The sequence below is a fragment of the Cetorhinus maximus genome, unplaced genomic scaffold (genome assembly GCF_964194155.1).
Source record: "Cetorhinus maximus unplaced genomic scaffold, sCetMax3.hap1.1 HAP1_SCAFFOLD_991, whole genome shotgun sequence".
NCBI classification, from domain to species: domain Eukaryota; kingdom Metazoa; phylum Chordata; class Chondrichthyes; order Lamniformes; family Cetorhinidae; genus Cetorhinus; species Cetorhinus maximus.
In genome coordinates, this window is record NW_027596933.1 from 22,686 (window position 1) to 45,416 (window position 22,731).

At 42.3% G+C, this 22,731-nt stretch overlaps 1 protein-coding gene across 1 annotated transcript in view; it reads right to left on the reverse strand.

Moving 5' to 3' along the window:
• wdr32 (WD repeat domain 32) overlaps positions 1-22,731 on the reverse strand; it is a 51,760-nt gene that overhangs the window by 19,383 nt on the left and 9,646 nt on the right. The window contains exons 3-4 of the mRNA XM_078536204.1: positions 17,435-17,632; positions 10,962-11,164 (exon numbers count right to left, since the gene is read on the reverse strand). Of these exons, the coding sequence (XP_078392330.1) occupies positions 10,962-11,164; positions 17,435-17,632 (401 nt within the window). The remainder of the gene's footprint in view (positions 1-10,961; positions 11,165-17,434; positions 17,633-22,731) is intronic.

Consider the following 22,731-nt stretch of genomic DNA (forward strand, 5'->3'; position numbering starts at 1 on the left):
GGAGGATATGATCCAGGATGCCTCCATGTGGTTTTGTATTTGTCCTTCTGACAGAAGAGAGTTTGTTTGTTATAATGAGGCCATGCTGAGCATAGTTTGTCAGTAGGAAGGCGTCATTTGCATTGGCTTCTCCCAATGGTTCTGCTCTAGATGTCAGACTAACAGCATTAAAGTTACCCAGAAGGATGATCTTTTCTTCTGGGATGGCAGTGGGGGCTTCAAACTCAGATAAGAATTTTTCCATAATATTTTCATTGGAATCAAGGGCATAAGCGCTGATGACGGTAACATTTTGGTTAGAGTTCAGCAGTAGGTGAAGTGTCCTGAGTCTTTTATTTAAAATTGGGGAGTTCTGGCAGCGCGTCCAAGATTTTATTCTGGATGGCAAAATGAACTCCGCAGACACAAAGACCACTGGCAGCCTTTCCAATAGGTGCGCCCTCCCCCTCCACTTCTTGTTCCTTCAGATGCTCCTCAGAGAGCAGTGAAATCAATTTGGAATCTTGATATTCAACGTGATATGACTGCAGTTCTTCTTTCCAGACAGTCACTTGAGATTAATCATGAGTATTCTAACATTCCAAGTCGCAAAATTTAAAGTTTTGTTTAAAGAATGCTCTGAAGAGACATACAGACTCAAAATGTTAACTCTGTTTCTCTCCCCACAGATGCTGCCAGGCTTGGTGAGGTTTTCCGGCATTTTCTATTTTCTTTCTTTGACCACAAAGATGGTGTTCCCACAGGGTGTGTTTCCCCAGCCAGGTGGAACCTTATTTTAGGACACCATTTGGGGTGAGCAGAGGGTATTCTGAAGAGGACAGCTCAGTCACAGATGCTGCTACCCAACACACCCCTGCCCCAAACAGGTGTCCTACAACCTTGATGCATCGGTGTGCAGATTCTTGACCAGAGACTCCCAGGTTCACGGCCCTGCCCTTGTCGCCAATTCTCCATTGTCACAGGAATTGGCAAATGGACATTGGTAGATCCCCTGGGGGATCAACCCTGTTCAATGAAGAGTGCAGGAGGGCATGTCAGGAGCAGCGCCACGCATACCTAAAAATGAGGTGTCAGCCTGGTGAAGCTACAACACAGAACTACTTGTATGCCAAACAGCAGAAGCAGCATGCGATAGACAGAGCTAAGCGATCCCACAACCAATGCAATCAGATCTAAGCTCTGCAATCCTGCCACATCCAGCTGTGAATGGCGGTGGACAAATAAACAACTCACTGGAGGAGCGAGCTCCACAATTATCCTCATCCTCAATGATGGGGGAGCCCAGCACATCAGTGCAAAAGACAAGTCTGAAGCATTTGCAACCACTTCTGGCTGAAGATGTCAAGTGGATGATCCAGCTCGGCCTCCTCCGGAGGTCCCTAGCATCACAGATGCCAGTCTTCAACCAATTCCGTTCACTCCACGTGATATCAAGAAATGGTTGAAGGCACTGGATACTGCAAAGTCTATGGGCCCTGACAACATTCTGCAATAATACCGAAGACTTGTGCTACAGAAGTAGCTGTACCCTAGCCAAGCTGATCCAGTAAGGCTACAACTATGGAATCTACCCAACAACGTGGAAACTTACCCAGGTATGTCCTGTAGACAAAAAGCAGGGCAAATCCAAACCAGCCAATTACCACTCCATCAGTCTACTCTCAATAATCAGCAAAGTGATGGAGGGGGTTGTCGACAGTACAAGTGGCACTTACTCAGCAATAGCCTGCTTGCTGATACTCTGTTTGGGTTCCACCATGGCCACTCAGCTCCAGACCTCATTACAGCCTTGGTCCAAATATGGGCAGAAGAGCTGAACGGTGGGAGTGGCTGCCCTTGACATCAAGAAGCCCTAGCAAAACTCAAGTCAATGGGAATCGGGGGAAAACTCTCCACTGGTTCATCATACCTAGCACAAAGAAAGATGGCTGTGATTGTGGAGGTCAATCATCTCTGTCCCGGGACATCAGTTTCTAAGCGTTGTGTCCTAGGCCCAACTAACATCAGCTGTTACATCAATGACCATCCTTCCATCATAAGGTCAGGAGTGGGGATGTTTGTTGATGATTTCATAATGTTGAGCATGATTCACGACTCCTCACATTCTGAAGCAGTCCATGTCCATATGCAGCAAGACCTAGGCAACATTAAAACTTGGGCTGATAAGTAGCAAGCAATATTCGTACCACACAAGTGCCAGGTAATGACCATCTCCAACAAGAGAGAATCTAACCATCTCCCCATGATATTCAATGGCATTACCATCACTGAATCCTCCATGATCAACATCCTGGAGGCTTACCAATGACCAGAAACTAGGCCAGCCATAAATACAGTAGCTACAAGAACAGGTCAAAGGCTGGGAATTCTACAGCGAGTAACTCACCTGTTTCCTTAAAGCCTGTCCACCATCTACATGGCACAATTCAGGAGTGTGATGAAGTACTCTCCCACTTTCCTGGATGAGTGGAACTCCAAAAACACTCAAAACATCATTGACACTATCCAGGAAAAAGCAGCCTACTTGACTGGCACCCCATCCACCATCTTAAACACTCACTCCCTCCACCACCGACACACAATGGCAACAGTGTGTACAATCTACAAGGCACATCGCAGGAACTCACCATGGTTCCATCAATAGCACCTTCTAAACCTGCAATCTCTGCCACCGAAATGGACTAGGGAAGTAAATGCATGGAAACACCACCACCTGCAAGTTCCCCTCCAAGCCACATACAATCTTGACTCCACTGTGGCTAGGTCAAAATCCTGGAACTCCCCATCCTAATAGCACAGTGGCTGTACCTAAACCACATGAACTGTAGTAGTTCAAGGCAGTGACTCACCACCATCTTCTCAAGGGCAACTAGGGACAGGCAATAAATACTGGCCTAGCCATCTCATGAAATGATTTTTAAAAATTAAGCCTGTGCACAACTTTAACATCGGGACCTTGGGGTGTCATTATTGTTGGCATGATTTTGATGAGTTGGTGGTCAGGCTTCAGTGATGTGTACAACCATGATAACCAGTGCCATTTTGCCACTGCAGCCTTCTTCCACTTTTGGAGCCAGTGAGATGCACAATCTTCTTTCCCCTATTCTGCCACTGAGGACTTTTGGCAATGCTCTTTCTCCGGCACCTCTCCCCTTCCCCCAACCAATCTTATAATCATAGGTGTATCTGCCAGGAGCATGGAGCTCACAATGGCATTGCTCAAGGTATCAGAGTGCACAAGCCTCTCCATCACATCAAGGTGGTGATCCACAGAGGGTACCACTATACCCTATCTGCATGTTTAAAGAACCCCAATAAGCTGAGGTAGGTATCCTGACCGTCTACAAATTAGGTCTTTCACATCATTGCAGAAACAGAGTTGGTAACTACAATGTTAAATTTAATTGCCTCTCCATCTACCCCACTTTCTGCCAGGTAGATGGACTTAAAATTGGCCCCCAAAAATACAAAGCACAATATAGTTTTTCACCAATCTTCCGACTGAATTGTAACTCAAACAAATTACCAAACTGTCACTCCCCATCAAACAAAATTGATCTGTGATGAGTGCTCTTTTCACATCACGTTACATTTTCATCATCTGAATCTAAAAATGTAGAAAATGTTTTTCCAATTTTTTTTACTCATTAATGGGATGTGGGCGTCACTGGATAGGCCAGCATTGATGCCCATCCCTAATTGCCCTTGAGAAGGTGATGGTGGGCTGCCTTCTTGAACCACTGCAGTCCATGCGGTGTAGGTACACCCACAGTGCTGTTAGGGAGGGAGTTCCAGGATTTTGACCCAGCAGCAGTGAAGAACAGCGACATATTTCCAAGTCAGGATGGTGAATGGCTTGGAGGGGAACTTCCAGGTGCTGGTGTTCCCATGTGTCTATTCCATTTGTCTTTCTAGATGGTAGGAGTCGTGGGTTTGGAAGATGCTGTCTAAGGAGCCTTGGTGTGTTTCTGTAGTGCATCTTGCTGATGGTATACACTGCTGCCACTGTTCGTTGGTGGTGGAGAGAGTGAATGTTTGTGGATGTGGTGCCAATCAAGTCAGTTGCTTTGTTCTGGATGGTGTCAAACTTCGAGTGTTGTTGGAGCTGCACTCATCCAGGCAAGTGGAGAGTATACCATCACACCTCTGACTTGTGCCTTGTAGATGGTGGACCAGCTTTGGGGAGTCAGGTGAGTTACTCGTCACAGGATTCCTAGCTCTGACTTGCTCTTGCAGCCAAAGTATTTATATGGCTAGTCCAGTTCAGTTTCTGATCAATGGTAACCCACAGGATGCTGATAGTGGGGGATTCAGCAATGGTAATACCATTGAACGTCAAGGGGAGGTAGTTAGATTCTCTCTTGTTGGAGGTGGTCATTGCCTGACACTTGTGTGGTGCGAATGTTACTTGCCACTCGTCAGCTCAAGCCTGGATATTTTCCAGGTCTTGCGGCATTTGGACATGGACTGCTTCAGTATCTGAGGAGTTATCAATGGTGAACATTGGACAACCAGCGAACATCCCCATTTCTGACCTTATGATAAGGTCATTCATGAAGCAGTTGAAGATATTTAGGTCAAGGACACTACCCTGAGGAACTCCTGCAGTGATGTCCTGGATCTGAGATGACTGACCTCCAACAACCACAACCATCTTCCTTTGTGCTGGATATGACTCCAACCAGTGGAGAGTTTTCCCCAATTCCTATTGACTTCAGTTTTGCTGGGGCTCCTTGGTACCACACTCAGTCAAATGGTGCCTTGATGTCAAGGGCAATCACTTCACTCTCACCTCACCTCTGGAGTTCAGCTCTTTTGTCCATGTTTGAACCAAGGCTGTAATGAGGTCAGAAGCTGAGTGACCCCGGCAGAACCCAAACTGAGTGTCAGTGAGCAGGTTATCGCTAAGCAAATGCTGTTTGATAGCACTGTTAATGACCCTTTCCATCGCTTTACTGATGATCGAGAGGAGACTGATGGGGCAGTAATTGTCCAGGTTCAATTTGTCCTGCTTTTTGCGTACAGGACATACCTGGGCAATTTTCCACATTGCCGGGTGGATGCCAGCGTTGCAGCTGTACCGAAATAGCTCGGCTAGGGGCACGGCAAGTTCTGGAGCAAACGTCTTCAGTACTATTGCCAGGATATTGTCAGGACCCATAGCCTTTGCAGTGGCCAGTGCCTTCAGCTTTTTCTTGATATTACGTGGAGTGAATTGAATTAGCTGAAGGCTGGCATCTGTGATGCTAGGCAACTTCAGAGGAGGCTGAGATGGATCATCCAATCGGCACTTCTGGCTAAAGATTGTTGCAACATTTCAGCCTTATCTTTTGCGCTGCTGTGTTGGGCTCCTCATTCATTGAGGATGGGGACGTTTGTGGAGCCTCCTCCTCCAGTGAGTTGTTTAACTGTCCACCACCATTCACAACTGGATTTGGCAGGACTACAGAGCTTAGATCTGATCCATTCATTGTGAATCACTTAGCTATGTCTATCACTTGTGCTTTATTGGACAGTTTTGAAAAACTGAATTTGATAGCATTTCAGAAGACTAATTTTTCTTTTACATTCTATGCCCTGCATTCTCTGTGCTAATTAAAATGGTATGGTCTCAGAAAACTTTGAGCTAACCATAGAGAACATATTAGGTCTATCAAGCTTTCCTCTTAATTGTCAGAGCTGCTGAACCCGTTGTATCCTTGATGTTAGACAGGTCGGAGGATTCAAACTTCTGGGATAGGACCCTATATATGTTTCTAATTCTACTCTCCATGTATTTCTCATGTGATGGCTTGTATACAGGGGTATGGTGTGGGTGTCAGGGTATGACATCAGCTGTGCCAAAAAGGAAGCTCTAAAGCCTCTGGTTCCTTTAACAAACAGAGTTTTTTTTTAATTTAAAGGATGAATAATGGTATATTTACTTACTAAATATTTAGATGGCAGGTCCAGTGTAACCTGTGGGTATGTTATAAAACCAATTAGTGTAATTCCTCACATGATGTTGACTCAGTCAATGTTGTTTCATTATAATTCCAGTGGTGAGAAGGGATGATATATTAAATGGATCAACAAACAAGGCTTTATGGATTGAGCTCAGAAATAAAAAAGGGGCAGTCACACTACTGGGAGTATACTACAGACCCCCAAATAGTGAAAGGGAGATAGAAGAACAAATATGTAGGCAAATTTCTGCTTGTAAGGACAAGAGGGCAATAATAGTAGGAGACTTCAACTATCCTAATATCAACTGGGATTCAAACAATATAAGGGGCACTGAGGGAGAAAAATTCATGCAGTGTGTCCAGGAAAACTTTTTCAATCAATTAGTGACAAACCCAACGAGAGGAGATGCAATTCTAGATCTAGTCTTGGGGAACGAAGAAGGGCAAGTGGGTGAAGTGACAGTTGGCGACCATATCGATGACAGTGAGCACAATTCAGTTAGATTTAGCATTACCATGGAAAAGGACAGAGATAAAATAAGGCAGGAGTAAAAGTCTTGAACTGGGGGAAGGCAAATTTTGCAGAAATGAGAAGGGACTTGGCTGAGGTGGACTGGACAGCACTGCTGGAGGATAAAACAGTGGAAAACCAGTGGGAAGCACTAAAAAGCAAGATCCTAATTGTACAAAGTAGACATGTCCCCTACAAAAAGAAGAATGGTACTGCCAAATCTAGACCCCCTGGTTGTCCAGAGGAATACAGGGGAAGATCAAACAGAAAAAGAAAGCGTACAATAGGCACAAAGAACTAAGCACTGCAGATAGCCTAGATGAATATAGGAAGTGCAGGGACGAAGTAAAAAAGGAAATAAGGAAATCAAAGAGAGGGCATGAAAAATGATTAGCAAGTTAAAGATAACCCAAAGGTGTTTTACCAATACATTAATGCTAAAAGGTTAGTTAAGGAAAAAGTGGGACCTATCAGAGATGAAGATGGAAACTTGTGTGTAGATGCAGAGGCTGTGAGAAGGGTTTTGAATGAATATTTTGTCTCCGTGTTTACAAAGGAAAGGGAGGATGTAGATATAGTAGTCCAGGAGGAACACTGCGAGATATTGGACGGGATAGTCATAAAGAGAGAGGAAGTACTTGAAGGGTTGAAATCCTTGAAAGTTGATAAGTCACCAGGGGCAGATGGATTGCTTCCGAGGCTGCTGAAGGAAGTCAGGGAGGAGATAGCAGATGCTCTGAGGATGATTTTCCAATCTTCACTAGATACAGGGGAGGTACTGGAGGACTGGAGAAATGCAAACATAGTTCCATTGTTTAAAAAGGGTTCAAAGGAAATGCCATACAATTATAGGCCAGTTAGTCTTACATCGGTGGTGAGCAAATTACTAGAATCAATCCTGAGAGATAGAATTAACTGTCATGTGGAAAGGCATGGACTAGTCAGGGATGGTCAGCATGGATTTGTTAAAGGAAGGTCTTGCCTCACAAATTTGATTGAATTCTTTAAGGAAGTGACAAGAAGGGTTGATGAAGGTAGTGCAGTGGATGTTGTGTACATGGATTTTAGCAAGGCATTTGACAAGGTCCCACATGGCAGATTGGTCAGGAAAGTAAAAGCCCATGGGATTCAGGGTAATGTAGCAAACAGGATAAAAGGTTGGCTTTGTAACAGGAAACAAAGGTTGATGGATGCCCTTGCGAATGGAAAGTTGTCTCAAGTGGTGTTCCACAGGGCTCGGTGTTGGGGCCCTTGCTGTTTGTGTTATATATTAATGATTTGGACGTGAACTTGGGGGGTACGATTGGGAAATTTGCAGATGACACAAAGATTGGCCGGTAAAATAAACGAAAATCCAAAGTTATTTTACAAGTACATTAAGAGTAAGAGGATAACTAGGGAAAGAGTAGGGCCCATTAAAGACCATAGTGGTAATTTGTGTGTGGAGCCGGAAGACGTAGGTAGGGTTCTAAATGAATACTTTGTGTCAGTGTTCACAAGTGAGAGGGACGACGTGGGTATGGAAATCAGGCAGAAGGGCTGTGATATAATTAAAGAAATTAGCATAGGAATGGAGGAGGTTCTAAGTGCTCTGGCAGGCTTAAAAGTAGATAAATCTCCAGGCCTGGATGAAATGTATCCCAGGCTGTTGAGTGAGGCAAGGGAGGAGATAGCAGGGGCGCTGGCAATAATTTTCAATACCTCTCTGGCCACAGAAGAGGTGCCAGAGGACTGGAGGACAGACAATGTGGTACCGTTATTCAAGAAGGGATAAACCAGGGAACTACAAGCCAGTCGGTCTAACCTCAGTGGTGAGGAAACTATTGGAAGCAATTCTGAGGGACAGAATTAATCTACACTTGGAGAGGCAGGGATTAATCAAGGACAGTCAGCATGTTTTGTTAAGGAGAGGTCATGTCTGACCAATTTGATTGAATTTTTTGAAGAGGTGACCAGGCGTGTAGATGAGGGCAATGTATTTGACGTAGTCTACTTGGATTTCAGCAAGACTTTTTATAAAGGTCCCGCATGGGAGACTGATAACAAATGTAAGAGCCCATGGGATCCAAGGCAATTTGGCAAGTTGGGTCCAGAATTGGCTGAGTGGCAGGAAGCAGAGGGTGATGGTCGATGGTGTTTTTGTGACTGGATGCCTGTGTCCGGTGAGGTTCCACAGGGATCGGTGTTAGGTCCCTTGCTGTTTGTGGTATATATAAACGATTTAGACTTGAATGTAGGAGGGTTGATCAGTGAGTTCGCAGATGACACAAAAATTCGTGGGGTGGTAAATAGTGAGGAGGATAGCCTTAGATTACAGGAGGATATAGACGGGCTGGTCAGATGGGCTGATCAGTGGCAAATGGAATTTAATCCAGATAAGCGTGAGGTGATGCACTTGGGCAGGACAAACAAGGCACGGGAAAACACGATGAATGGTAGGACCCTGGGAAGTACCGAGGATCAGAAGGACCTTGGTGTGCATGTCCACCAGTCCCTTAAGGTAGCGGGACAGGTAGATAAGGTAGTTAAGAAGGCATATAGGATACTTGCCTTTATTAGCTGAGGCATAGAATATAAGAGTAGGGAGGTTATGCTGGAACTGTATAAAATGCTGGTTAAGCCACAGCTAGAGTATTGCGCGCAGTTCTGGAATCCGCATTATAGGAAGGATGTGATTGCACTAGAGAGAATGCAGAGGAGATTTACCAAGATGTTGCCTGGGTGGAGAGTTTTAGTTATGAGGAGAGATTGGATAGACTGGGGTATTTTCCCTGGAGCAGTGGAGATTGAGGTGTATAAAATTATGAGGGGCATAGATAGGGTAGACAGGAGGAACTTTTCCCCTTAGTGGAGGGATCAATAACCAGGAGGCATAGATTTAAGGTAAGGGGCAGGAGCTTTAGAGGGGATGTGAGGAAGAATTTTTTCACCCAGAGGGTGGTGGGAATCTGGAACTCACTGCCTGAAAGGGTGGTAGAGGCAGAAACCCTCATAACATTTAATAAGTATTTGGCTGTGCACTTGCGATGCCATGGCATACAAGGCTATGGGCCTAGTGCAGGAAAATGGGATTAGAATAGTTAGGTGCTTGTTTGACCGGCATGGACTCGATGGGCCAAAGGGCCTTTTTCTGTGCTGCAGACCTCTATGACTCCATGACTCTAAGATCTGAGATTTACCTTGACAAATAATCTCACAATGTACCTAATGGCAATCTCAATCCCCATGGTTTTCACTGGTCTGCTCTCCCTCGGCCGAGATATAGCCAATGAGCACTGCTCTCACACTCCACAGCTCACAGAACCTTTTCATCTGCCGTTGACCTGGAGGAGGTCCAACATTAACTTCTGTTCCCAAGTTAACACCGGAAAAACCGCCCAGTGCCCCGAAGCCGGTGAGTGGGATGACATTTTACAATTTTCCCCTGCACTGTTGGGGTCAGTGCAGCTCCACACCAGAAAGTCCTTCAGCTGTCCTTTCCCCTCCTATCAGCTTTTGCCGAAGTTCCCAGTATCTGCCACCACTACCAGGAATTCCTTCAATTGCTCCAGCACCAATGCCATCTTCTGCCACTAGATGGAGCCTCACTCCGGAAATATACATGAACAAGCTCCATAACCATCAATGATATGAGTATAATCTTATTTACATATATATTCCTTTTATATTTATAAATTTAATTTATTTTAACAGCTATTTCATTTAGAAATGTAGAAATTTAGGAAAATATATAATGTCAGCCTATTTTTTTTCCTCTGATGAGAAAGTCCAAAAGAACCTAACTACAGTTTTTACATTAGTTGTAATGGGAAAATCTAATTCACTACATGTTCTTTTGCTTAAAGTTGCACTTCTCAGGAATACAACTGCAACATTAAATGAGGACTAACTGTATCCCAGTAGTATCAGAGAATCCAACCAAAAGCAATATCCTTCCTCTAACATTTCGAACAAATATAGGAATTTAAGAATGAACAAGTTCACTTGTTATTATATTTACTCCAAGGTGATGTCTCTCAGGATAGCAACATTAACAATGCAAGTATCACCTTATGTTGCATTGCCATTGGAGTCACATTCTCAAAAAGGAATACAAGTTAAGCTTTTACGTAATGAGCTGCCTAATCAATGAGAGGGGTAGCTTTGTCCAATTACACTCAGTTCTGGTCCACTAAGACTTGCAGGGGTAAAGCAGGGATACTGTCTTGCAATCACTAGTCATCACTAGGAAGTAATTAAAGCATCATTGTACATATGAGAATTTCTTGTAGAGAAGAAACAAGGCAGCTTGTTAATACTGTTCATACTGTTATTCTCATGGGATTTTTCCTTATGGTATGACAAGTAACAGGCAAAGAAGTTATTCCATAGCACAGTACTCCACAGAAGATACTCACTATTAAACTTTAACTAAATATAAATTAATAGGACTAAATTCTATTAAAGAAGTTATTTTAAGGCAGCAACTTTTGGAAGAAGGAAGCCATAATGCTCAACGTACTCACCTGTATTTGAAGCAGAACGTTTGCCTCTCAAACTGCGGTAATTGGAAACTTCCAGTGACTGAGTTAAATCAAGGTCATGGAGAATTAGAAGATAACCAGATGATGTTGATATTAGCATTTTTGAACAGTCTGGTGTTAAACGCATTCGCATCAGGTAACGGGTGTGGAAGAATTTCTTGTGTGGACAGCCATCTTCTGTACATCTGTTTCAACACAAAATGAAGGTTAAAATCACTGTAACCATATACACATTACTAGTGAATACTTATGACACGCAATCCAATAGATTGCTCCCACAGGGGCAAACGTTTAGGTGTATCAAGCAGCAATGCCATATAAGCTGATGCTCCCAATTTCTACACAGCGAGACCTTCAGGATCAGCTGAAGGTTAGGTATAGCTGTAGCAGTGCTGCAGCCGGTATTGCCATTGTGTTATGTCTAAATGTGTAATATTGAAACAACTTTGAATCAGCACTTAGACTGTTTTCTGAGGCAACCAGGACCTACCCGTTTAAACACATTCTTTACAGTAAGTGAATGCATGCTGAATGTAACATCAAGTAATAAAATAACCGGCTAATGCTACACTGAACATACAGCAAACCAAAAGTTTTTCAATATACTGGTCTGGACTGCAATGGGAGTGGAATAGACAAGTGCAAACTCTATTTTTAACGCAAAAGATATTCTCATTAATTATATAAAGTCAGTCTGTAGTATTTTGAAAGTCACACAGAGGATGAATCAGGGCAACGAGGTGCACTTGAAAAGGTTTAACTCTTCTGGTTGAATGGAATATGCATTTTAAATTAAAGTCTATGTATTAATACAAGAGGCAATTATTTTGGTTTCTAATTTTTGACCGGTATATATTATATATTCCTTTATTACCACATTACAAATAAAATCAACTGGATTTAATTTCATAGAAAACTACTTCTATGGCTTTAATCACTACAAAAATGTTATTAAAACAGTCTAACTTCCTGAAACTGTACCCCTGCTCCTTAAGTCGCAAAGTTCTCATGTATGCTATTATTAAAGACTCAGGGTACAGATTGGTTTCACGAAAGAAGCCAGAATGGCTGGCAGCCCAGGAACAATAACCAGTGAAGTTCCATCACATGGCAATATCATAAAATTCACTAATAATATACAGCTAAGTTATGAAAACTGATGATTTTCAAACGTGTTTAAATCAAATAAGGACATGGCTTCAAAAACAGCAAATAGATTCAACGTACATAAATGTAACTTGATGCATTTAAGAACAAGAAACACTGGACATGCGTACAACATGAAGGGTTCCATTTTGTAATGGGCTAGTGGATTGTGGGTAGGTGGTGTCTTAGTGATATTGTCACTGGACTCGGAACACAGAGGCCCAGGGCAATGCTCTAGGACCCTGGACCGAATCCCACCACAGCAGATAGTGGAATTTGAATTCAATAAAAATCTGGAATTAAAAGTCTAATGGTGACTACAAAGCCATTGTTAATTGTTGTAAAAACCCATCTGGTTCACTAATGTCCTTTAGGGTGGAAAGCTGCCGTACTCACCTGGTCTGGCCTCCATGTGACTCCAGATCTACAGTAATATTTTTAAAATCATTTTACGGGATGTGGGCATCGCCAGCTAGGCCAGCATTTATTGCCCTTGAGATGGTGGCAGTGAGTTGCCTTTTTGAACCACTGCAGTCCATGTGGCGTATGTACATCCACAGTGCTGTGAGGAAGGGAGTGCCAGGATTTTGACCCAGTGACAGTGAAGGGACAGCGATATATTTCCATGTCAGGATGGTGAGCGGCTTGGAGGGGAACTTCCAGGTGCTGGTGTTACCAAGTGTCTGTTGCCTTTGTCCTTCTAGATAGTAGAGGTCATGGATCTGGAAGGTGCTGGCAAAGTGAATCTTGTAGATGGTACACACTGCTGCTTCTGTGCGTCAGTGGTGGAGGGAGTGAATGTTTGTGGATGTGGTGCCAATCAAGCGGGCTGCTTTGTCCTGGATGGTGTCAAGCTTCTCGAGTGTTGTGAGAGCTGCACTCATCTAGGCAAGTGGAGAGTATTCCACCACAGTCCTGACTTGTACCTTGTAGATGGTGGACAGCCTTAGGGGAGTCAGGAGGTGAGTTACTTGCTGCAGGATTCCTAGCCTCTGACCTGTAGCCCTCTGAAAGGGCCTATCAAGCCACTCAGTTGTATCAAAATGCTACAATAAAAAGGAATGAAACCAGACAGACTACCCGGCATCGACCTAAGCAAACATGGACAAAAGAGGTTAATTCCAGAGGTGAGGTGAGAGTGACTGCCCTTGACATCAAGGCAGCATATGACTGAGTGTGGCATCAAGGAGCCTTAGCAAAACTGGAGTCAATGGGAATCAGGGGGGAAATTCTCCACTGGTTGGAGTCATACCTAGCACAAAGGAAGATGGTTGTGGATGTTGGAGGTTAGTCATCTCAGCTCCAGGACATCACTGCAGGAGTTCCTCAGGGTAGTGTCCTAGGCCCGACCGTTTTCAGCTGCTCCATCAATGAGCTTCCTTCCATCATAAGGGCAGAAGTGGGGATGTTCGCTGACTATTGCACAATGTTCACCGTTGACGACTCCTTAGATACTGAAGCAGTTCCAGGTCCAATGCAGCAAGACCTGGGCAATAGCCAGGCTTGGGCTGACAAGTCGCAAGTAACATTCACACCACACAAGTGCGAGGCAATGATCATCTCCAACAAGAGAGAATCTAAACCATCGCACCTTAACATTCAATGGCATTGCTGAATCCCCCCACTATCAACATGGGAATTACCACTGACCAAAAACTGAACTGGACTAGCCATATAAATACTATGGCTACAAGAGCAGGTCAAAGGCTAGGAATCCTGTGGCAAGTAACGCACTTCCTGACTCCCCAAAGCTGGTCCACCATCTACAAGGCACAAGTCAGGAGTGTGATGGAATACTCTCCACTTACCTGGGTGAGCGCAACACTACTCAAAATGCTTGACACTATCCAGGACAAAGCAGCCCACTTGATTGGCAACCCACACAAAAGCATTCACTATCTCCACCACCGGTGCACAGTGACAGCAGTGTGTACCATCTACAAGATGCACTACAGGAATTCACCAAACCTCCTTAGACAGCACCTTCCAAACCCACAACTGCTACCATCTAGAAGGACAAGGGCAGCAGATGCATAGGAACACCACCACCTGGAAGTTCCCCTCCAAGTAACGCACCATCCTGACTTAGAAATGTATCGCCATTCTTTCACTGTCGCTAGGACAAAATCTTGGAACTCCTTCCCCAACAGCACTGTGTGTGCATCTATACCACGTGGACTGCAGCGGTTCAAGAAAGCAGCTTACCATTACCTTTTCAAGAGCAATTAGGGATGGGCAATAAATTCTGGCCTAGCCAGTGACACACTCATCCTGTAAGTTAAAAAAAACATGGGGATACAGTCAGGCAGTGAAGACACCATTAAAACTTCATGAGGGGTTCGGCCCACCTAACCTGGCCACACCAAAAGATGATACTCGGTATCAGTCAGTCAATGAAGGCATCAATTTATTTAGCAACTGCCACATTTAAGTGTTCACGAGTCATACAGGTAACAACAATTTGCATTTATAAAGCACCTTCCAAATAGTAAAACTTCCAATAACAGGGTGGAAAATGCAAACCATTTGGGAATGATCAATGACACAGGAAATAATTCAGAGAAGAAGAGTGACCAAGCTGACTTCAGGCTATCAGGGAACTAAGTCAGAAAGAAAAGAACAGTAAATTCAACTTGACTTCATGGAGAAAAGGAAACTTGATAGACATTTAGAAAAATTAAACAGAAATAGAGTGAACACAAAAGCCCAAGGATTGCGGGTCACAGGAGACATTAATAAATGAGAATTCCAGCATCTGCAGTTTTTTCACTTTTACTTTATATTAATGTGCTTAATTCAATATAAGAGCATGCAGTATAGTGGTTATGACACTGGTTTAGTAATCCAGAGGCCTGGACCAATGATCGAGAGAGAGACCAGTTCAAATCACACCATGGCAGCTGGGGAATATAAATTTAGTTAACTAAATAAACATGGAATTAAAAACTGGTTTTACTGACATGTCATTAATCCATGTAAAAATCAAAAACTGTGTACATCAAACTTTATTCATTTTTGCTATTTTTAAAATGGACTTTTGCCTAACCAAAATATGTCTGCTACAAGTCACATCACTTACAAGATTGGCCATACGAACAAGGAGGAATAGGCCATTCTGCCCCTTGAGTCTGTGCTGGAAATCTCCAACAGCAGTTACAAGGACGAGAGAGGCCCACTTTCATCCTTGTGGAATCTCACACCCCATTGCAAGAATACATTATAATCATGAAACCAAGGGGCTCGCAGACATCGAAGCTCATTAGTCCTGCAGAGATGCTAACAGACTGATCTCACATCTGGGACTGCCAAGGTGCATTTCAAAAAGGGACCACTGAAAGGAAATGGGTGTCATTTATAAGTTTATCTTGCTAGCAGAGTCATAGGGTCTATCAAAACAATGGCTACCTAAAACAGGGTCATCAATGTGAATAGTGACTCTTTCAGAGGTTAATGACTGGGACATTATAAGCCATAAAACAAAAGTCAGACCTAGAGACCAGGTTAACATCCCTTTTAAAATCATTTTGGAGGAAGGAGGTCACTTGACTCGAGTAGCCATTTTGAAATCTCTTTATACAGTTGAGAACTCGGAAGCAGACCAGTCTGCTGATTTATCTCCAACCTGAAAAGAACAGCAGGACTCTCGGCTGGCCAAGCAGTCGACAACAAATTTGGACTCCTTAAAACCTGTTCATCTAGAAGCCACTGGCCACCATCTCTGAACATCAATCTCATCTTGCTGCACTGCCCTCACTTCACAGGAATTTTGTGCTGCTGTCTTCAGCCAGGAAACCGCTGGAATTGGAACCTCTCCATACAGGAATCCCCCTTTGGACTTTGACTTTCTGGATTCCGGAAATCATGTGAACCAATATTCATTTCTGTGGTGCTTTTACTGTTGTTATCCACACTTGTAATACTCTTTTCCACCCTCTTACTGTATATACGTGTTTGAGTGTGTGCACATGCGTGTGTGAAAGGTTGCGAACATCCCACCCTGGGTTAGATATGTGAATAAACCAACCTTCTGAGTTAATCATAAACAGACCTTGCTGTGAGTTACTTATAAAATTGGACCCCATAAACTGAGGGTTTGGTGAAACACGCCATAATCTAGTTTTAAAACAATTAGAAACATGGACAGATGGTGAGATGATAAAGAAGTTCAATTTGCCTCTCTCTCCTGTCCATTAATTAATAATGGTGGTCATGTCATTACCGGATTGTCCTTCATAGAAGGAATTTTGTCACATTTACCTGGTCTGTCTTATATGTGACTCCAGGCCCAGAGCAATGTGGTTGACTCATAACTGCCCTCTGAAATGGCCTAGCAGTTATAATTAAGAAAGCGGTTCACCACCACTTCTCAGGGCATTAGGAGTGGGCATTAAACGCTGGCCTTAACAGCATCACCCGCATCCCACGAATTACAATATTTTAAAAAATTCACAAGGGATTATGAAGCAAGCGTAAAGATCTTTGGTGACAAATCCTTGGTTGAGATAGTCACATGAGGACTCAAAGCAAAAGACCTGCTGGGCTGATTGGTCTCTTCTTGGTCCAAGCTTCTGTAAATTATTACCTCCTTTGTGGAATATAACAGCCATGATAATAAAAGCAGAAAGTAACCAATTTGAAAGTAGAAAGAGTCTTAAACACTTAACCAATAAAAAGAACGTCACTGTGGTTATAACCTTTTTGAAATTACACAAGTAGATTTCCTGTCATATTGTTTATGGGGAGTCCTTTCACCTACTGATCTTTTTCCACTCTCTCATTGTCACCATGAGCTCTGTCCTGCTTCCAAATCCCTCTCCTCCTCTTACCCGTTGGCTGAAAATACATCTGATCACCCAAAAACAAAGTGAAAAACAAAACAATGACAAATCGAGGATGACGTCACATTGTTGACTAGAGGCCTGCAAATACTGCATGACAGATAAATGGTAACAAACGATTTTGCCATTAAAAGTGTTGGCGTAAGAAGTGCAACTCAAAAAACATGACAAAGTAAATTCATGCAGAAAAGAGGCCCCAATTTAATTTTTAAAACCTCAGCTATTATTCTTTCTAAAAAAAAATCAGTTTTTGAAGTGCCCACCTATTTAAATTTTAACTGTTGGACAAAAATTAATGACAAAAAATACTGGTGCCTTCCAAAGGTATAAAAAATATAGCTTATTTTTAAATTAAATTCACACAACTTTGTATTGCAGTAGTCTTTCCAGACCTGTACATTCTTATGTAACACAAATGCAATTTACTCAGCAAACATCAAAGGCTTGTTGAAAAATATAAATAACACCAACCTATTTGTGTCCCAAGTGATTACATTCCCATCAAATCCTGATGTTACCAGCAGTCTTGTATTGGTATCATATTCAATGTTCTTTACCCAACTGGTATGGCCATGCAAGGTGCAGACCTTTGAGTTGAGGTTACGCAAATCCCACAGTGCTACTGTAGTATCATCAGAGCAGGTTGCAAAAAGCCTGTTATCAAGAAACCTAAAAATGAAACGTACAATATGCTGATATTGAGAATAATGGAACGATAAAATTTCTCAGCCACAGAACATTGAAACAATATCTGAAACAGTTCCAGGAGAAGATATATATTCACAAGTCATCCTAAATTATTACACTTCACATTGTGATATTTCCATGCACATTTTTGAGATTGCATTTTCTAACACAAATTCTAGGACAATGATACACAGATCGACGCTTAGACAAAAAAGATGAATACATTAACTTTTTCATGCAGAGAGTGCCAAATATGTGAGCTACTCAGTAGGCTACAAATGTAAACAAGATTTAAACATTTCCAGTCCATAGAGATGTTATTTGGCAGACAAGTTTATTGAAAGCTAAGAGGGACAGTAAAAGATAGGATGTCTAAGGCCTTTGGGACTGATCCAATGGAAGAATTAGAAAACACCATTTCTAATGTCCCCAAGGACAGTGGTGCATATTGGAAGTGGGAAGATGGGAGTTAGATGCCTAGTGCTGTATTGTGGGTAGCCATGGCTTCTGGAGTTTGCTTGCCTTAGGGAACCTGGGAGGAATTATTATAATCCTGATAGCCAGTCAGCAAAGGAAAAAACCAGAGCCAATCTTTACTTGGCATAGATTTAGTTACAGAGTGAATCATTACAGGTATACACCTCCTAGATTTCTGAAAGTTAATTAGTTAACATGCAAAGGTGTTTTTTAATATAGTCTTTAAAATTTAAGAAGGAAATTGATGGGATGATTAGGGAAAGACTTTCATCCAATTGGGGAGTTAGTGATGAGGGTCAGCAATTTAAAATTCTCATTGAAGTGTGAGGAGAAAGGTTAGGAGTAATTTAATTACAGAGGTTTGTTGGAGCATGGAATGCTTTGCCACTGGGTGTAGTTGAAGTCTAGAATATTGCATCTTTTAAGGGAAGTGGATAAATATTTGAAACAAGGAGGCATGGGTTTATGTCACTGCTGCTCAAGTCCATCCTTGTGCTCAACCGAAGCTGATTTAATTCTTTCACCTAAATGTACATTGCCCTTATGTTCTTCTAGCTGATCGCATATTTGAACACTCTTTAAAGCATTTAGCAGCACAGATGTAAGAGACACATCTGAAAGCTAAACTAAGGTTCTGCAGTACTACAACAAGAGAAAATCCATTTATATTTAAATTTTATTTGGTTATTTTTCACTTTCATTTTCTCCTTCCCAAAGGAGGGGCAAAAGCTCTTTCTCAGGCCTCCACCAATGCCACTTTACAACCAGCCACTGGGAGGTGCATAAGAGTATTTTGGAGGTGAATCACCCAGCCTTTTGTTTTATAACGCTCCTGTGATGTGCCTTGGGACGTTTCATTGCATTAAAGGCACAATTTAAATATAAGTTGTTGTGCAACTCCAATCTGAGCGGATCTGTGCAGCACTATTAATTACTGAGCATCATTGTTTGTCAATCCAATGTGGCCATTGCTAACTCTCTGGGTGTTGGCAAAACATACATCAGTGATCTAGCACTTAATAATACTAATTATCATAATTAATGATTATTGTATGGGCCAATGAATACAGGGACATTCTGGACAAGACCCTGATTCACCAAAATCTAAAGTTACCAGCATAGGTACAGATCCAGCTGGCTTGAACAAGATCTGCAAATGTAACAATGGGCTGTGCCACAGAAGATCATGGCATGGGCTCACAACTGCTGTACTGCACATCTGAGTTCCTGATCTTGGTTGTGCCATCAAGGAGAAAAGTTGTGTGGAGGCTTTCCCAAAGGGAAAGCAATAATAATAATAAATTACAACCAATCTCATGCACCTTCCAGCAGCCACTTACAGAGAAACATCAGCAGAGGCCTAGGAGCAGGTCACCTGCATGCCCTCCCAAACGGTGAATGGTGCATGGCATGGGGGAACCTAAAGAGGGGAAGAAGAAGAATATATTAAAACAAAGTCCCCCAGGCATTATGTCTGCTTATAGTTAACCAAGATTTGCATAGCAGAACTCAAAAAGGATCAATGTGCTCCTTTGGGAACCTCCTATTTAACTTGATGATTAATACAAATTCACTAGAATGTGCCTTGGGAACAATATCTTTCTAGTGTATTGAACCTTTCTTAGAATCTCTTCATAAATCAATGCAAAAAGCTGTGAAGTTGCAGGACAGCCAGATAGTGGCAACAAAATTCTTGCAATTTTTAAAAAACTTTAAAGTCAGGGCTTGGGAGCAGCACAAATATGATGGACATCAATGAGAGAAGGGGAAACAATGGGACAGTATAGACATGCTTTACAAGACATGGGAAAATTGAAGATCAAACAATAAAAAAGCACCTTAAAGCCTTCCTGCTGGGTACAATGGCTTTGGTTTAATTAACTGATTACCTGTAATATGCAATGGATCAAAGAAAAATAGCTTTGGCTGTATGTTTAGTATGCATGTTTCCTTCACAATTGCAATTTGTATTCAGTTCTCTGGATGTCAAGGTATAACGATTGAATTTCACATTCAGTTTGGGGGAGAGAAAAGAGTGGGTCTAAGACTAGTGTTTTAAACTTAAAGAAAGGCAATTATAAGGGTATGAAGACATAGCTGGCTAAAGTAAACTGGCAAATTAGGTTAAGGGATAGGTGATTAGAGATATTTCATAACACAAAGATACATTCCAGTGAGAAAGAAATACACTAGCCATGCTTCCCAAACCTTTTTCCCCACTGTGACCTCACATTAATGCCTCAGACTTTATGTGGCCCCCAGAGTGGAAATCTGGAGGATGAGAGTTGTTTTTTTGGGGATGAGGGAGAAGCTTTTGCTCTTGACGGGGGTGGGGTGGGGGGGCAGTCGAAAACAGGAGTTGGGCAGGGAGTTGATGAAAAGGCAAGGTTTTTCCAAAAAAAATAAAAACACCTACTTATTCACGGGTTTTTTTGCAGCAGCAACCAAGTCACAAAGTACAGTCCATTAGGCCACACCCATCAACAACTAAAAACACAGGCATTTAAAGGGGCTTCACAGTTGTCAGAAATGAGTCAAGCTCCACAGCAGCCATTGCTGCCTCAGGGCTTATGTCGCTAAAATTTCATCTCGTGACCCTACTTGGGTGGGGGTGGTCATTGGTATTTAGGAATCTGTCAATCTCTGCTTTAAACATACTCAATGACTGAGCTTCCACAGCCCTCTGGAGTAGAAAACTCCAAAGGTTCACAACCCTCTGAGTAAAAAAAATTCTCCTTATCTCGGTCCTAAGTGGCTTTGCCCTTATTTTGAAATTGTGTCCCCTGGTCCTAGACTCCCCAACCAGGGGAAACATCTTACCTGCATCTACCCTATCCCTTTAAGTATTTTGTAGGTTTCAACGAGATCACCTCTCATTCTTCGAAACACAAGAGAATACAGGCCCAGTTTCCCCAATCTCTCTTCATAGGGCAGTCCCTCCATCCCAGGAATAAGTCAAATGAACCTTTGTTGCACTCCCTCTATGGCAATAATGTCCTTCCTAAGGGAACCAAAGCTGCACACCGTACTCCAGGTGTGGTCTAACCAAGGTTCTATTGACTGAAGCAAGACTTCACTACACCTGTACTCAAATCTTCTTGTGATAAAGGCTAACATACCATGAGCCTTTCTAATTGCTTGCTGCACCTACATGTTAGCCTGCAGTGACTTATTGACAAGGACACTTAGGTCCCTTTGTACATCTACACTTTCTAATCTCTTACCATTTAAGAAATACTCTGCACATCTGTTCCTCCTACCAAAGTGGATAACCTTTCAATTTTCCACATTATATTCCACCTTGATTTGAAGGAAGGGACTGAATGTATGTTTGCTAAATTTGTTGATGATAAAAATATAAGTAGGAAAGTAAGGTGTGAAGAGGACAGGAGGAGTTTGCAAAGGCATACAGAAAGGTTAGGGAGTCGGCAAAAATTTGGCAGATAAAGCATAATGTGGGAATGTGAGAACTTGTCCACTTTGCAGGAAGTACAGAAAAGCAGATTATTATTTATACGGAGAGAGATTGCAGGGCTCTACGGTACAGAAGAATTTGGTTGTCCTAGTCCATGATTCAGTAAAAGCTACAGCAAGCGATTAGGACGGCAAAATGGAATTTTGCTGTTTATTGCAAGGGGAGTAGAATCCTGTTTCCATTGGAGTTTAGAAGAATGAGGGGTGATCTTATTGAAACACAAGATCCTGAGGGGACTTGACAGGGTGGATGCTGAAAGGGTGTTTCCCCTTGTGGGAGAGACTAGAACTAGGGGACACAGATTAAAAATAAGGGATCACCCGTTTAACATGGAGATGAGGAGAAATTCTCGCTCTCAGAGGGTTGTAAGTCTTTGGGATTCTCTTCCCCAGCGAGCACTGGAGGCAGTGTGATTGAATATTCTTAAGGCTGAGTTAGATAGATTCTTAGCCAACAAAGCAGTAAAAGGGTATAAGGGGTAGACAGGAAAGCAGAAGCCACAATCAGGTAAGACATGGTCTTATCAAATGGCAGAGCAGGCACAAGGGGCTGAATTGCCTACTCCTGCTCCTAATTCGTATAACTAATTGTGTGCACAACACACTACATATTATCCTAGTCCACTCAGTGACAAACTGATTTTTATTCCAGCATTATAATTAATTAGATTGGATCCTATAAATTTATTGCTGAATTATAGATGATTTAAATGGCTAGAAGCATTAAAGGCTGCACAACAAATCAAAGAAGTTAACCCTGGGACTGTTTCCAGCAGACTATAATATTAATGATAAAACGAGTCAAATGCCAAGAGTAATTTGTTAATTTACCATAATTTATTTCAATTTCACACTTCTTATAGTTTAAATGCTTTATTTTCTCTATTTTATGGTTCCCACGATGATTGGGAAATGGAACTCATTTCAAGAAAATGGTTACCTGATCTTTTAGTTTTCAGCAAAAAGACTGCTTTTTCATCTCTTGAGGCTTTGAACACAAAAGGACTTGATGTTCACAGCATGTTATCTTTGACACTATATTCTAAGGGCAAACTAATTTTGCTACCAGTGAAGCGTTCATGTTCCGACAGCCTTAATGCAGTCAAATCATATCGTTGGTTCACAAGGCA